This window comes from Natrix helvetica (assembly GCF_964273705.1).
Source record: "Natrix helvetica genome assembly, chromosome: 1".
NCBI classification, from domain to species: domain Eukaryota; kingdom Metazoa; phylum Chordata; class Lepidosauria; order Squamata; family Natricidae; genus Natrix; species Natrix helvetica.
Genome location: NC_138548.1, coordinates 306,648,025 through 306,665,036, shown reverse-complemented (window position 1 = coordinate 306,665,036; position 17,012 = coordinate 306,648,025). Strand labels below are relative to the sequence as shown.

Genomic DNA, 17,012 nt, shown 5'->3' with positions numbered 1-17,012 from the left:
TGCTAATCAACTTTTATAATGCAACCATCTCCCGGCCCCCAATGGATTTCCAGAAGTCATTGGAAAAATCATGTTTAGCATTTTTGGAAGGCTAAAAGCGGTGGGGCTAATCTCAGGGTGGGGGTGGGGGGTGGGATGATGCTTGAGATAGCACAGGCCACTGTGGAGAAGGCATGTCTTCTGGATCTCATCAGATGGAATTCCTTAGTAGATGGGAACCACAGTATACCCATCTAGTAAGGCGTTCCATCTGATGAGATCCAGAACACAGCTCTTCACAGTGGCCGTAGCTGCTGGACCTAATTGGACAGAAGTTATAATTGGGAAGAAGTGGTCCTTCAGATAACCTGTCTCATCCTATGTACGGCTTTAAAGGTCAAAACCAGCAGGTTGAATTGAATCCAGAAGCAGACAGGCAGCCCACATAGCTGAAGGACAGAGGTATGACATGCACTATACTGGAGGCTCAAACAAAACAAAGTCAAAGCCTTTATTGTCATTGTACATCATGTATACAACAAAATTGGTTAATATTTTGTTTGAAAACAAGCAAAATATTTAAAAGTTATGATATTTATGTAATTACTTACCAAGGACATCTAAATTATATTAAAGTAACCAAAATATATTTACAATCCCCAAAGCATGTCACAACATTTGAGCACCCCTAATGTTTGGAAATTGAAAAAATTGACATACGCTATACCATGCAGCCACACTCTACAGCTTCTGAAGCTTCTGAATGCTTTTCAGGATCAGCCCTATCTAAAGCATGTTATAGTAATCCTCTCTGGAGGTGATCAGGGCATGAGCGGCCGTGAGTTATACTCTTTTTCTTTGACTTTTGCAGAGTGATGACTCCTCTGATGAAGATTCTCTTCACATTGACACAGAGGCCAAGCCAGGGCGCAATTCTAAAGTGAAGAAAGAGGCTGCAAGTTCAGCTGGCATTCTAGATCTTTTGCAGGCAAGCAAGGAAGTTGGAGGTTTAGAGTACAACAGCAACAGGTATGCATAAGGACGGTTAACCTCTTTTTTACATAATATGTATTTATAATATTTATATGATTTATATAGCTTATAAAGGTTAAAACACAGAGAACCCACCCCATGTGGGTGAGTCCACCTCAGAATAAACTAAGAACATATCACAACAGACTCAAATGCCTCAAATTCAGACACCTCAGAATAAACTAAGAACATATCACAACAGACTCAAACAGTCAGGCCTACAGAGAGTTGTGAAAGTCTACTTGGGTTGGGATTGAATCTTTAGGGAGATGCTGTTCTAACATTATGGTAACAAAAATCCCGTTCTATTTTAAATAATATAATTAAGAGAATATAAGAATCGACTTTGCTAGCAAACTATATATTATTCATTTTTTCATTTTCCTAATTATTGGTTCATTGAGAGGATGCTGTCAGGTTCTCTTCAGAATGTCCCTCTGGGCTGGCCGGAGCTGACAGATGCACTAGATAAAGTTGTCTTTGAAAGCTCAGGAGAAAAATTAGAGAAATCTGTTTTTTTTAAAGGAGTTGCTAAAAGGTACACGTGGATTCCCACAGGTAATCGAAATCTCCTTTTCCTGTTCTAATCAAGATGCACAACCTATTTCTTCACATTTAAACTGCATTTTCTCTGTCTGTGTATACTCTTTATATTAAAAAAATAATGCAGAATATGGTGGCATCTTAAAGATTAGTAAATATATTAAGGCAGAAGCTTTCCTGAGATACTTTCCATTTCACTAGCCCATTTAAGGTTATGCAAAATAACCTGAATTCTTCAGTGAAGAATTAAAACCTATTTCTTATTAATTATATTTCACATAAGTGTTTAATAGAATATAGAATATAGGACATAAAATTCTTTATTGGCCAAGTATGATTCCACACAAGGAATTTGTCTTTGGCGCATATGCTCTCAATGTACATAAAAGAAAAGAAAACACATTCATCAAGAATAAAAAGATGCAATACTTAGTGATAGTCATAGGTTACTAATAAGCAATCAAATCATACTAGGAAATAAATAAAACAATATAAATCATAGAGATACAAGCAACAAGGTTATATTCATAAGTGGGAGAGGATAGGCATTAAGAAGGATGAGAAGAATCATAGTAGTAAATAATTCGACAACGTTGTGGGAATTGGTTGTTTAGCAGAGTGATAGCATTCGAGGAAAAACTATCCTTGTGTTTAGTTTTCTGGTGTGCAGTGCCCTATAGCATCATTTTGAGGGTAGAAGTTGAAATAATTTATGTCCAGGATGTGAGGGGTCTGTAGATATTTTCACACCTCTTTTTGACTTATGCAGTATACAGGTCCTCAATGGAATGCAAGTTGGAAGGCAGGTTGATAGCAATTGTTTTTTCTGCAATTCTAATTATCCGTTGAAGTCTGTGTCTGTCTTGTTTGGTTGCAGATAGTTATAGAGGTGCAGATGACAGACTCAATCATTCCTCTGCAGAGGAATACTTTTTAAAGGAGAAAGCTTTGGGCAAATACCCTGTTTCCCCCAAAATAAGACCTCCGTGGGATAATAAGCCCAATTGGGCTTTTGAGCGCATCTGCTAAAATAAGCCCTTCCTGAACATATTGCAACACATCAGCAGCCATGCGGTGACCATACCTTCCACCTCCTGCACCTCAAAAATAATAAGACCTCCCCCAAAATAAGGCCAAGCACCTATTTCAGAGGTCAAAATAAAATAAGACCCTGTCTTATTTTGGGGAAAACACAGTATAAAGATTTAACCAATGTTGGTAGATTTGTAAAAATCTATGCACCATATATGACCCCTAAAAGCCATGGCCCTCAGAACCCAATCAAAGGTTGCCACAATATTATATGATTTAATGTAGTTGTAGGGGGAAATGATTAAATATACAAGAGTAATTATATATATTTATTTGATGTAATTTATTTTGCATTAATATAAACAAATTTCAGAGGCTCATCTGATTCTGTCTACCTTTTGAGATTCACCCTCCATATCCCACCAAATGGCAAATGCAAATCTTAGCTGCCTCTACTTCCCGGTCTAAGTTATCTATCCTAGGGCATTACCCTAGGATAGATATGTGGTATATGCAACCATTAGTAATCCATTGGATTGATGATCTCTGATTTGTTGGGACCAATTAATTTGACTAATACATATCATTTTTTTTTTACAAAATGGACACTTTGCTAGAGGCTGCATACTGAATTTATTTCACAATTAATTTCAAACTAGAATAATTATAAGTTTGCTTCAAACAAAGAATTAGGAATAAAGGAAACCCCAGAAAAACTCAAGGTATAAATCATTCTGTACTTCATTGAGAAGCACTTCTAAATCAATTTGGGTTGGTCAAGCAATTCTGGACCAATGTTATTAAATCTACATTTGAGAAGTTTGTCGACTAATACTCCTTCCATTGTTGGAACAATTCTTTGTATTGTACAAGTGGCTGAGCTTTGCTGAGCTGTAGTATCTCACAATGTAAGGGAATAGTCCTATTGTAGAGCAATTTAGAAAAGTAATACAGCAGTTAATCTGACGGCCCAGTACTCATCATTGCACCAGATGCAAATTATTTGTCTAAATAGGTTTCTATATCAGTGTTATCCTTCTGAAATCACAATTAATATCATACACAAAGATGCAAGTATTGATACTACCGTGTTTCCCCAAAAATAAGACATGCCCTGCTAATAAGCCCAATCGGGCTTTTCAGAGCATGCGCCGTAACAAGCCCTCCCCTGAAAATAAGCCCGCCCCAAATATTTAAGCGCATGTGCAACCAGTCCCCGCCATTAACACTGTACCAACTACCGGCTTCCGGGGCAAAAAGAGGGCTCGCGGCAAAAACAGCGGCAGGCCAGCAATGTGATCAACCCCTCCTGCCTGTTCCTTCTCTTGCAAAAAAACACCGCCCACCCCAACGGCAAAGGCAGCCTGCCTGGTTCCCTTCCTCGCGTTCCTCGCCATTGTGCTCAGGGAAGAAGCTGGTGAAAAAAAAACTTCTCACGACTTCAATCAAACATCTTGAAATCGCGAGATGGTTTTTTTTTTACCAGGGGCTTCCCTGAATACAATGTCGAGGAATGCAACAAAGCTAGAAAGGTAAAAGGCGCGCCCCGCGGCCCAACACCGCCCACTTTGCCCCAATGGTAAAGGCAGCCTGCCTGGTTCCTTTCCCCGCTGTCCCTTTAACGAGGGGCGGCAGGTGTGGGGGGGGGGGAGAAGCGAGGCACGCCTACCTTTCCAGCTCCGTTCCGTTCCTCGCCCTTTCGCCGTTTGAATCCCCTTGTAAAAAAAACCTCAGGAGTTCAACTCATAAGATTTTTTTTACAAGGGGATTCAATGAGCAAAAGGGCGAGGAACGCGACGAAGCTGGAAAGATAAGAGGTGTACCTCACAGCCCAACACTGCCCACCTCACCCCAACAGTAAAGGCAGCCTGCCTGGTTCCCTCTCCTGCCGTCCCTTTAGTGAGGGGTGGGAGGTGTGGGGGGGGGAGAAGCGAGATGCGTGTCCTAGCGCTACAGAGACTGACAGCTCCGTCGCGTTCCTCGCCCTTTCGCTCATTGAATCCCCTTGTAAAAAAAACCTCATGAGTTCAACTCGCAAGATTTTTTTTACAAAGGGATTCAATGAGCGAAAGGGCGAGGAACGCGACGGAGCTGTCAGTCTCTGGTAGCGCTAGGACATGCGTCTCGCTTCTCCCCCCCCACCTCTCACCCCTCACTAAAGGGATGGCGGGGAAGGGAACCAGCCAGGCTGCCTTTACTGTTGGGGCGAGGTGGGCGGTGTTGGGCTGTGAGGTACACCTCTTATCTTTCCAGGTTCGTCGCGTTCCTTGCCCTTTCACTCATTGAATCCCCTTGTAAAAAAAATCTTGCGAGTGGAACTCATGAGGCTTTTTTTACAAGGGGATTCAATCGGCGAAAGGGCGAGGAACGGAACGGAGCTGGAAAGTTAAGAGGCATGCCTCGCTTCTCCCCCCCACCTGCCACCCCTCATTAATGGGATGGCGGGGAAGGGAACCAGGCAGGCTGCCTTTACCATTGGGGCGAGGTGGGTGGTGTTGGGCCGCGAGGCGTGCCTCTTACCTTTCCAGCTCCGTCGTGTTCCTCGCCATTGTATTCAGGGAAGCCCCTGGTAAAAAAAAACCTCGCGATTTCAAGATGTTTGATTGAACTCGCGAGAAGTTTTTTTTTTTTACCAGCCACTTCCCTGAGCACAATGGCGAGGAACGCGACGGAGCTGGAAAGGTAAAAGGCGCGCCTTGCTTCTCACCTGCCCCAGAAATAATAAGCCCTCCCCTATAATAAGCCCAAGGCCATATTTTGTGGGGCAAAAGAAAATAAGCCCCTGTCTTATTTTCGGGGAAACACGGTAGCTAGAGAAATCAAGCTATTCTTTGCAAATTGTAATTGTATTTGGAGAATCTCCAAACAGGCACACATTTCTGGACCTGTGTGCTGGAGAAATCATCAAGGTGCAGAGTAATGGTTTACCAATCTCCCCCCCCCCCCCCAATAAGGTTTCTAATACTTTTTATCACAATGTTGCCTTTATGAATTATTCAGAAATGGAAAAACAAACAGACTCTGTCTGGATAAAAGAACTGGAGTTATCTTTTATACTTCACTTTTAGAGAAATAATTATTATTCGTAATGCACTGGAATGTATATTGCAATTATATTCTCTTCACAGAGAAATCTTTTTTGTAATTACATTTAGAACTTTTTAAAAATTGCATATGAGGCATGAACTGAACATTTAAAGTTTGTTTATTCAAAACAAAACTGGCAGACTGACAGAACTAATCATAGCACATAACAGATGAAAAAAGGTATAAGTATTTTTAACTACACAACCTGCATTATGCATACTTTCCTCTCTAGACACCTTTTAAAATTTAGTTTGTGCTAACTAATTAGTACAACATAGTGCAACAGCATTATATATAAAAACATTAACGAATCAACAGCCTTACGTTGATAAACATAAGAATAAATAAGAAAAGGGACAGAGGGTGGGTAGGCCTGGGAACCATGTTATAAACAGAACAAATTGATCAAAACTATTCCTCCTTACCTTTTGTTGAAAAAACAGATTCACTCAAATGACAGTCAAAAAAGATTCACTCAAATGACAGTCACGACTTATCATACATATGTTTTAAAAATAACAAAGAGATCTATGATTATGCTATTATTATATTTAGCCAGAAAACCAATCTTAATTATGTGTAGAATTCGTATGAAAAAAAAAAACTTTCTTCGGTATTTTCTCTCATTAAAGAAAATATATGCTAATAATCACTACAAGTACAAAAAGGGGATATGATTTTCTAGGGTTTAATAATTGTTTCCTGTTTTATATTTCACTTTGAGCAGATCCAGAATTACTAAAATGCAAATATCCTTAATGAAAAACACATTGGGTGCAATCCAATGTAAACATTTCTTGCACAGATCTTATTGATATTAAGGAAATTTTTCAAGAGTAGGATCAACAGAATCTTTAAGCCCAAGGCAAAATGACAGGCAATTCAGTTTTAAAAAACAGTCCTTTAGGAGTCTCTTCCATTTGAGTTCGTGCTTGAATGCTCTGTCACTTTAAGAGTTTGGGAAGAACTTGGTTTCCTTCTGCCTGCCCAGCCACTGGTTTTGATCAGATCCCACAATTTATTTGCTAACACTCACCTTCCTCTAGGCAGTTCCTCTCTAATTTTCCCATTTGGCAGGCAACTTTTGATGGTCCATTTACATTTGATTCAAGGGTTCAAGGTTTTAAGAGAGGTCTTGGAGAAAACAAACAAATGTCTTAAATGCTCTTGGAGTTGATGATAGTAATAAAATCATTTGCTAATGTTTGGCATAGCACTACAAAAGGGACAAATTCTTTTAAACACCAACTCCATCCAAAAATGATCCAAACATAACCTGCTGAACATCAATAGGTGTTTTTCCAGAGTCTTAACATATTTTAGAATTGGTTGATATATTGGCTCTCTTTTCACGGATTTCTCTTTTGAACTCATTTTCTTAATGAGGGGAAGCAAGTGCTCACCCATATCCTGTACTACTAAAAAGAGCTACCATTGTTTTCATTTCTTCAGAGCTTCTCACAAGAAAATTGACTTATAAATGCAGTTGCGTGGCTGCTGATACATTAGCATGATACAAAGCTCAACAACACATCTTTCTGCAAATGTGAATGCATGCTGTTTAGGCATTCAAAATAAACAATTATCACGGCAGGTGCAAAACTCCCTCCCAGTCAGCAATTTGCAACACCTTTGATGGAAATAGTAGGTTCACAATATTGTTTGTAGCCAGTTGCGCCTTTGGAATTTTCTTCCTGCAGAGGTCTTCCAGCTCAGAAATAGATCTCCTGTATGCATTGAAATCTCCCCCCACCCCAATTTTTGATAATATTCTGAGGCTGTGTAGGCCAGTCTGAAACATTTATTTTTCTTTCCTGACAATACTTAATGGTCAATTTGGAGATATACCATTGTTTGGTTTGCCTTCTTGTTGAAATAGCCAGCTTGTTATCAATCAGTTTCTTCACTGATTGTGGGATATTAGGTTCTAGAGTATTTTATATTTAGTTGAATCCCCCTCCCAGCATTTTCTATGACAATGGCTGTCACACAATAAGGTAAAGGTAAAGGTTCCCCTTACACATATGTGCTAGTCATTCCCGACTCTAGGGGGCACTGCTCATCTCTGTTTCAAAGCTGAAGAGCCAGCACTGTCCGAAGATGTCTCCGTGGTCATGTGGCCAGTATAACTAAATGCCAAAGGCGCAGGGAATGCTGTTACCTTCCCACCAAAGGTGGTCCCTATTTTTCTACTTGCATTTTTACATGCTTTCAAACTGCTAGGTTGGCAGAAGCTGGGACAAGTAACAGGAGCTTACTCTGTTACGTGGCACTAGGGATTCGAACCACTGAACTGCCGATCTTCTGAGCCACCGCATCCCAATACCACACAATACCAAAGCATAATAGAGCCGTTTTCATCTACCACCACCCAAATGTATCTTGCCCAATTGTAGCCAAATCAGTTATTTATTTATTTATTTATTTACTTACTTACTTACTTACTTACTTACTTACTTACTTATTTATTTATTTATTTATTTATTTATTTATTTATTTATTTACTGTGCTTCTAGACCGCCCCCTCTCCCAAAAGGGACTCGGGGCGGTGTACAGTCCATGCAAAGAATACATCACAATATAATAAATAGAAAAATTAAATATGTACAGTTAAATATGGAGGAGGTTAAAAATAGAGTTAAAAAGAACTGTACAGTTAGCCAGTATATATAAATATAATTTTAAAACCCCTAAAAATAACACAGAAATTAAATTAAAAACAATACCCCTAAAATAACCAGTTAATAATACGTCTACCAGGAGGTAACAGTTGTAATTATGCCAGGCCCGCTAATCGGAAGAGGTGAGTCTTCAATTTTTTCCGGAAGGAGCGGAAGACAGTAGTGGTTCTGATGTCGGGGGGGTGGTCACTCCAGAGGGTTGGGCCCATCACAGAGAAAGCCCTACTCCTTGGTGTCGCCCGCTGGCATTGCCTAGTGGACGGCACCAGGAGAAGCCCCTCCCTGTGTGAGCGAATTGGCCGCAGGGATGTGTGTGGGAGGATGCGATCCCGCAAGTAACTAGGTCCTGTGCCATGGAGCGCTTTAAAGATGGTAATCAGGACCTTGAAACGCACCCGAAAAACCACAGGTAGCCAGTGCAGCTCGCGGAGGAGAGGTGTTACGTGGGAGTACCGAGTACTCCCCATCACAGCCCGCGCGGCTGCGTTCTGAACTAACTGCAGTCTCCGGGCGCGTCCCAAGGGCAGCCCCATGTAGAGAGCATTGCAGTAGTCCAGGCGGGACGTCACCAGCGCATGAGTGACCGTGCGCAGGGCATCCCGGTCCAGTAGGGGGCGCAATTGGCGCACCAGGCGAACCTGGTGGAACGCCCCCCTTGCCACGGCTGCCACATGGTCATCCATTGACAGCCGGGCATCAAGGAGGACGCCCAAATTGCACGCCCGTTCCACAGGGGGCAATTGTTCGCCCCCTATGGCCAGCGATGGAATCAGCTGGCTGAACCGAGGTGCCGGTAGCCACAGCCACTCAGTCTTGGAGGGGTTGAGTTTGAGTCTGTTGTCCCCCATCCAGACCCCGACGGCTTCCAAACACCGGGACATCACTTCGACAGCCTCGTTGGGGTGGTTTGGGGTTGAAATGTACAGCTGAGTATCATCAGCGTACAGATGGTACTCAACCCCAAAACCACGGATGATCTCACCCAGCGGCTTCACATATGCGTTGAACAGGAGAGGCGAGAGGACCGACCCCTGTGGCACCCCACAAGTGAGTGGCCTCAGGGACGACCTCTGCCCCCCTGTCAACACACATTGCTTCCGGTCGGAGAGGTAGGAGCCGAACCACCGCAAAACGGTACCTCCGACTCCCATCCCCTCCAACCGGCGCAATAGGATACCATGGTCGATGGTATCAAAAGCCGCCGAGAGGTCTAATAGGACCAGGATAGAGGAACAACCTCTATCTCTGGCCCTCCAGAGATCATCGACCAACGCGACCAAGGCTGTCTCCGTGCTGTGCCCGGGTCGGAAGCCGGACTGGCGTGGGTCTAGATAATCGGATTCGTCAAGGTGTCGTGGAAACTGCTGCGCCACCACATTCTCGACAACCTTCGCTAGAAAGGGAAGGTTGGAGACTGGACGATAATTAGCTAGCTCCGTTGGGTCGAGTGAAGGCCTCTTAAGCAAGGGCCTCACCACCGCCTCCTTCAAGGCAGTTGGTAAGGATCCCTCACCCAATGAGGCATTCACCAGGCCCAGAAGCCAGCCTCGAGTCACCTCCCAAGATGCCAGTACCAACCAGGAGGGACACGGGTCCATTAAACATGTGGTGGGTCGCAGCCGTCCACGCAACCTGTCCAAATCCTCGGGGGCAACAGAATCAAACTCCTCCCAGAATGGTCTCACAAGACTCACTGTTGACGGCCCGTCTGGCCCACTGAAGGGGACCCATCCGCTCCGGATCTGAGAGACTTTGTCCTGCAGATATTCCCCAAACTCCTCTGCTCTGCCCTGCAAGGGCACCCCCCGCGTCCTCTGCGATAAGAGGGAGCGGGTCACCCTAAACAGGGCGGCAGGGCGGTTATCAGCGGACGCAATAAGAGCGGCACAATATCTACGTTGGCCGCTCTCAATGCCACAAGGTAGGTCCGTAAATAGGCTCTTACCTGTGTTCGATCAGATTCGGAGCGTGAGGACCTCCACCTGCTCTCTAGACGTCTCCTATGGCGCTTCATCACCCTCAACTCCTCGGTATACCAAGGAGCTCGGGTCGGTCGCTGCCGCAGGAGAGGTCGCAAAGGCGCAACCTGATCTAAGGCCCCAGCCGCCGCCCTATTCCAGGCGGCCGCTAGGTCCTCCGACCGAGCGTGGGTCAGGGCTACAGGTAATGGCCCAAGCTCCGTCTGGAACCTATCCGGCTCCATCAGGTGCTTGGGGTGGTACCAGCTTGGACAGTCTGGTCCCGCCTCCTCGCGGTGGGGGGTAGCGCCAGGGAAGTCCAGCCGGAGACATGAGTGATCTGACCATGACAGGGGAGTAACAACTAAAACCCCTATTCCCAGATCACTCATCCACTGCTCAGATACAAAAACAAGGTCCAGTGTGTGGCCACCTTCGTGTGTGGGGCCCTGAATTAATTGGGTCAGGTCCATGGCTGTCATGGAAGCCATGAACTCCCGAGCCACCTCAGATGCTGCTCCCGTTGACGGCAGGTTGAAATCCCCCATAACCAAAAGCTTGGGGATCTCAACCGCCGTCTCCGAGATCAGCTCGAGGAGCTCGGGCAGGGCCGCTGATGTATAGCGAGGAGCCAAGTATACAATCAGCAAACCCCACTGCCTCCCTGGGCCCCATTTCACACCAAGGGACTCAAATCTGGGTATCTGAGGAACAGTGAACTCCCTCGGCTCTAGACCTTCCCGTATAACTACCGCCACCCCACCACCCTTACCCAGGGCCCGAGGCTGATGGAATGCACGGAAACCTGGTGGGCACATTTCCACGAGGGGTAAACCACCCTCGTGGCCCAACCAGGTCTCTGCTATCCCTGCAAGGTCCAGCTCCCCCTCAGAGATCAACTCATTAATGAGGGGGGCCTTGTTGGTCACGGACCTTGCATTGTAAAGCATCAGCCGCAGGCCCTGGCTCTGTAGTTCCTGGCCACCTAGGTTGTGGGGGTTGGTACAAACGACCGGGCGTAGCCAGCAGCCACGGTCTCCCAACCGACCTTGTGATCTTCTCTTGTCCTCGCATCCCCCCCTCCCCGCAACCGTTGTAATCAAACAACCCTCTGTTGGAATAACTTGTTCCTTCTCCCCCCCACCCCGCTCACTTCCCTCCTGGACTCACCTGTTCGTCTGGCACTGGCTCCTCTCCCGGCCTGGTTAACCTCCCCCCCTCCCTGGAACTCCCTAATAACAATAAAAAACATTTAGATAAAAAGCCCCTCAGCCTCCGTTATGGTTTTGTCAGTCCAAGGAACTTTGCTTTAAAACATTCCAGTCTTATCTAGTTTTCTGTTGCATATTTTGTTGATGGTTCTTATGATGAAGTTAGAGAAAGTATTTCCTTCTCTCATGCAGATCATTGTGGAATCAGCAACATTGTGGTGTGGAACTGTAAACAGCTACCCCATTGGCATCTAGAATTATACCGTCATCTGCAGTGATCTATAGATTCTGTGTTACAGATTTGATCATGTCCCAGGCAGTTCCAGAAAAGATTTTTTCTTGGACTCTCACTTCTTGCCTTGTATTCAAGTATTACATGCAAGTTTCCATTTCCTTACAGTGTTTCTCACTTGAAAAAAAAACTAATTGAAAGTATTAGATATTTTTTTTAATGATTTCTCCTGTTTTGTTACAGTAAATTGATGGAGCGCATTGTTGTTGAAAAATAAGCAAAACAACAATTTCAGCCAACCAAAACAAGAAAGATTAGAAGGAGAGAAATATGTGCTTCTCTCTGAGATTGTTTGTCACCTATTTTATCCCTTTTAACATCTTACCTTGTAAGAAAAAACACAATAGCATAGTTGTAAAGAACCATCACCAATTCCTAATTTAGCAATGCAATGTAACATCACAACATCCATTCTAGAATTTTCATGACAATTGTCCCTTGGTCTTTTGTATTTAAACATAGCGGATGGATCCAATTAAAATATTCATTTGATAAAACTGTTTCTTTCAGCAGAACAACAGGGAATAATTCTATCTTGTCCTAGAAGAAGGAAATGTTGAAAGTTATTATAACTTCAGATGGGAAGTGAAAGTACTCTCATGTTTCAAATGTGTCTCTGAAATTCCCTACTTCTGGTTTCTGTATGCTTCTCATAATGTCCAATTTTATGCAAACCCATGTGTGTTTGACCTGTTTGACCCCAAAAAAGCCACATTTGCCCATGTGATGTTGACCTGTTTGTGTAAAAAAGTCACACGTATTACAATGGATGACATAAGATGCAATTTATAACATTATATATTTATTCTATAGCTCCTATACTTGCTTTAATTTGAAAGGTTTCTCTTGTGCCTCTTCCTTCACTTTTAGTCAACCACCTGCATCTCCCAGCACACAGGAAGCTATCCAAGGAATGTTATCAATGGCAAATCTCCAGTCTTCGGACTCTTGCCTACAGCCTTCATGGGGCACCAATCAAGCTAAGAATAATTCCATCTCTGCCACCAACTCCAAAAAATCTGGAAGCAGCAATAGCAAAAATGCAGGCAAACGATTATTGAAAAAGACTGCAAAAAACAACATTGATATTGAAGATTATGATGAAGACCAGGACCACTTAGATGCCTGTTTTAAAGATTCTGATTATGGTATGAAAACCCTACTTAAGTTCTCCCCTGGATAGTAATCATAGAAAGGCAGTGAAATTTCCGAAGATAGCACTTCTGAAGCTAAAAAGAGTAGCACCCTGTTTCTTTGTCAAAGTTCTGAAGCAGAGGCCCAATTGTTGGGCAGTGGTCTGACCTGCACAACTGATACAAAGTGAACTTCAAATGCTTTCTCTCTGTGACATAGGGAGAGTTTGCTACAAATGTTTTAGCTGAGTGATTTCAATTTTTCAAAGTAAGACTAGCAAAAACTTATGTTGAATGAGTGTTGAGGCTTATGATGCATGAGTTGATTGAAGGAAACTGAATATCAACTACAAGGTGTAAGCACGATCTGCTTGACAGTTCTCATGCTTATCTTCTGCCTTAATTTGGTGGTAAAATTGTGCAGAATTATGTAAGTAGCAGGCTAATTCTGTATAGCTTGTTCCCTGCATAGTGTAATAATGGCTGTTGGACCAGGACTTCATATATTGTACACTGTTACAGCATTGCATAAAGATTGAAATGATTTTTGCTTATGTTCCTATGTGTAAGGATAATTTCTGATACCTTGGCATAAAAACTTTCCTATGTTGATTAAATCAAATTCCAAGAATTGGGCATTAGTAAGTTCAGAACCGTCACTTTAGTTGAGCTATGCAAAATAAATTTTGTTTCCCCAAGTTTTTATTCAAGAAAGTTATTGCCCTTATCCATCATAAAATCCCAGTCTAATAATGTGTAGACAGATCCCTCAGTGTTATTCTTCATTATCCTATCAATTAATGTTGTCTTCCTGTTTCCAGTCCATTCTGTGTCAAATTCTACAAATTTTAAAATTTGTAAGGTAAGGGGGGAAAATGGGGAAAGTTGTGTACTACCTTTTAAAATTAATGATTGAGTGATTCAAAGCACTTATTAGTGCTTCATCAAAGATAGAGTAACTTCATTTTTAATGGAATGGTAGTATTAGAAGGTGGGGAAACAATGGCTCAGGGGTTAAGGACACTGAGCTTGTCAACTGGAAAGCTGACAGCCCAGTTTAAGACCAAGCATCATGCAACAGGTGAACTCCCATTACTTACTTGCTCCACCTCCTGCCCACTTATTAGTTCGAAAACATGCAAATGCAAGTAGATAAATAGGTAGCACTTTAGTGGAAAGGTAACCAATATGTGCCTCGGCTTATAGTCATGCTGGCCACATGAACATGGTAACATCTTCAAACAGTGCTGGCTGCCTCAGCTAATCAACAGAGATGAGCTCCACCCCATAGAGTCAGAAATGACTGGACAGGGGAAATCTTTATCTTTACCTTTAACAATGGAAGGAGAACCAGTTTGATGTAATGATTAAGGCACCAGTCTAGAACATAGAATACTGAATTTTAACCCCCCTTTAGATATGGAAGATAGTAGGGTGACTTTGGGCCAATCATTCCCTCAGTCTTAGAAAGAAGGTCATAGCAAGTCATTTCTGAAAATATTGGCAAGAAAACAGACTAGTTCAGCAATCACCAGGAGTCAAGACCGACTCAAAGGCAACAAAAAATAAACTTAAAAAGTGAGAAACTTTTAATATATATAAAATAGCCAGCTAGCTAGCTAGACAGGCAGGCAGGCAGGCAGAAAGACAGTAATATTTAGCTTCTAATAAGTATATAGATATTAATGCCCAACATTGCATTAAAATAGCTGCCCTTGGTACAACTCCTTAAAAAGATGTAATTTCTGTTTTCAGCATCTGATGTGATGAATATATACATATTGAAATTCTCTGAAATTAAATGAAAACGTGACTCTTCATTATACAGATTTGACAAAACATAAACAGATGTTAAAATTACATTACCTGAAGACATATCACTCAAGTTAAATTAACTTTAAAACTCGGCAAAAGTGTAATGTAGAGACACGCTCTAAATGTGACATCCTGAAAGAAGAGAAGTTTGTTCTGGGGAGATCAACATTCTTGCTAATTATGTATTTACGCTACCACTTAATAGGTTTGCTTTGTTGTAAGATGGTTAGTCCACCAAAATTCCATTAGTGCCACATCTGGTCAGCACATTTTCATTCAGCGGTTAAACTGATGCAATTACTTCTGGTGTATAAACATTATTGGCCTAACAGAAGAAATGAAAACAAAGTCTCCATTTTGGATAGGTTATTTGGTTAACTTGGATTTCCTTCAAACTTTAATGCAATTAGGCTAGAACCTGGGAAATACTGAATGGAGAAGAGAAATGTCCCTACAAAGTAAAAATGAAGCATTAGGGAGCATTGTTGTAGAGAAAGCGGTATATATATATACACACACACACACACACACACATGCGCGCGCGCCTTACTTAGCAACCACAGTTGAAACCAGCAATTCTGTTGCTAAATGCCTCAGTTGCAAAGTAGAACTATCACATGACCACAACAGATTTACAAAGTAACTTCCCATATGGTCATTAAGTGAGTTACCACACTTGTAAAGTAAAACATCACATGTCTCTGACTTGTATTTAGCGTCCACTTTGTCCATTAATCCTGCTTGTCACCAAGTGGTTGGAAAACACTCAAACGATCAACATGGTCATAAATGGACATAGGTTGACAAGTGCCCAAATCACATGGGGCACCGCGATGATCATAAAGTACAACAACTGGTTGCAAAGGGCTTTTCTGTTGTAACCTCAGATAGTTCCTAAACAAGGCAGTCAGTAAGCAAAGGCTACCTATAACCACCACCCCTCCCCCCCCACACACTTATACACACCTACACATACAGAGGTAGTCTTAAACTTCATTCATTTAGGGACCACTTGAAGTTACAATGCAACTAAAGAAAGTGACTTATGACCAATGCTTATTGCACTTACAATTGTCTCAATGTTGTGATGGTCACTTGTTTATGATCGGGTGCTTGGCAACCAGCTCACATTTATGATGGTTGCAGCATCGCAGGGTCACAATGGCCACCATTGACAATCTTTGTAAATGATAACCAATGAGGAATCCTCTCCCTGTCCTTCCCTCCCTCCCTCTCCCCCCTGTCTCTCTTTCCACGTGCGCGCACATACATTCATGTATCGGGGCAATGTGCAGTAAAATTAAAGTTTTTGCCTTTGTTTTTCTTTTTAAGCATGTAGTATTGTGGTCCACTTACATATTTGTGACTATGAATAACGGTTTGTAAGAGGTGGTTTAAAGTTTTTAAAATTCAGCAAAAAATATTTCTGAAAAAGTTTTGGAACATAAATGACATTGCTCTCCATCTCCTTCCTACTGAACTTTGTCTCATCCCGGGTTATTATCTGTGTAGTCTTATTCCACTGTTTTCCCAGCCTAGGAGACCAGCCAGCTGCAAAACATAGAAGAGGCAGGAAAAAGCTTCACTCCGCCAGTAGCTAAATCTGTGGCTGCTTCAGGTTCATAGCATGGAAAAGCCAAAGTCTGTTATGCAGCCAAACGGTTTTATGGGAATTGAGACACTGGTCCATTTTCTACAAGCATGATCATTTTATAATGCCGTACCAGACTCTTTTGCTTTCTCTTTTTCATGATTTAGTTTATCCCTCCCTTGAATCAGATGAAGATAATCCAGTGTTCAAATCTCGATCAAAAAAGAGGAAAAGCTCCGATGATGCACCATACAGCCCCACAGGTAATATTTTTGATATTAACATGCAAACTCATACAGGAGAAAAACTCATGATAGATTTCAGTGATATGTGTACATGGCATACATTGAATTACAATTAAACAAATTTTAATATGGAAAATATCTTGCACAAAGTAACTTGTCTGGCCTGTTAGTATCCAGTTTGTTTTCTTTCATTTTATTACAATTTAATATTACAATTTAATTCATTTAAGATTTACCTTTTAATATTACAAAAGACAAAGCTAGAGAGAAGGAAACTGAACATCATTGTTATTTTAAGGATTGGACTTTGGAAATCAGAACCATAGTATTCTTGAACAACTTCTAGAAAGTTTTCTGGATCTAATTAAGATCTCACACCAATTTTGTATTTTGTGAACGAATCATACAATGCA

At 42.2% G+C, this 17,012-nt stretch overlaps 1 protein-coding gene across 2 annotated transcripts in view; it reads left to right on the top strand.

Moving 5' to 3' along the window:
* PHF2 (PHD finger protein 2) overlaps positions 1-17,012 on the top strand; it is a 156,113-nt gene that overhangs the window by 131,502 nt on the left and 7,599 nt on the right. For both annotated transcript variants that reach the window (XM_081937062.1, XM_081937063.1), the window contains 3 exons: positions 851-1,008; positions 12,686-12,963; positions 16,522-16,617. In XM_081937062.1, coding sequence (XP_081793188.1) covers positions 851-1,008; positions 12,686-12,963; positions 16,522-16,617 — 532 coding nt within the window. The remainder of the gene's footprint in view (positions 1-850; positions 1,009-12,685; positions 12,964-16,521; positions 16,618-17,012) is intronic.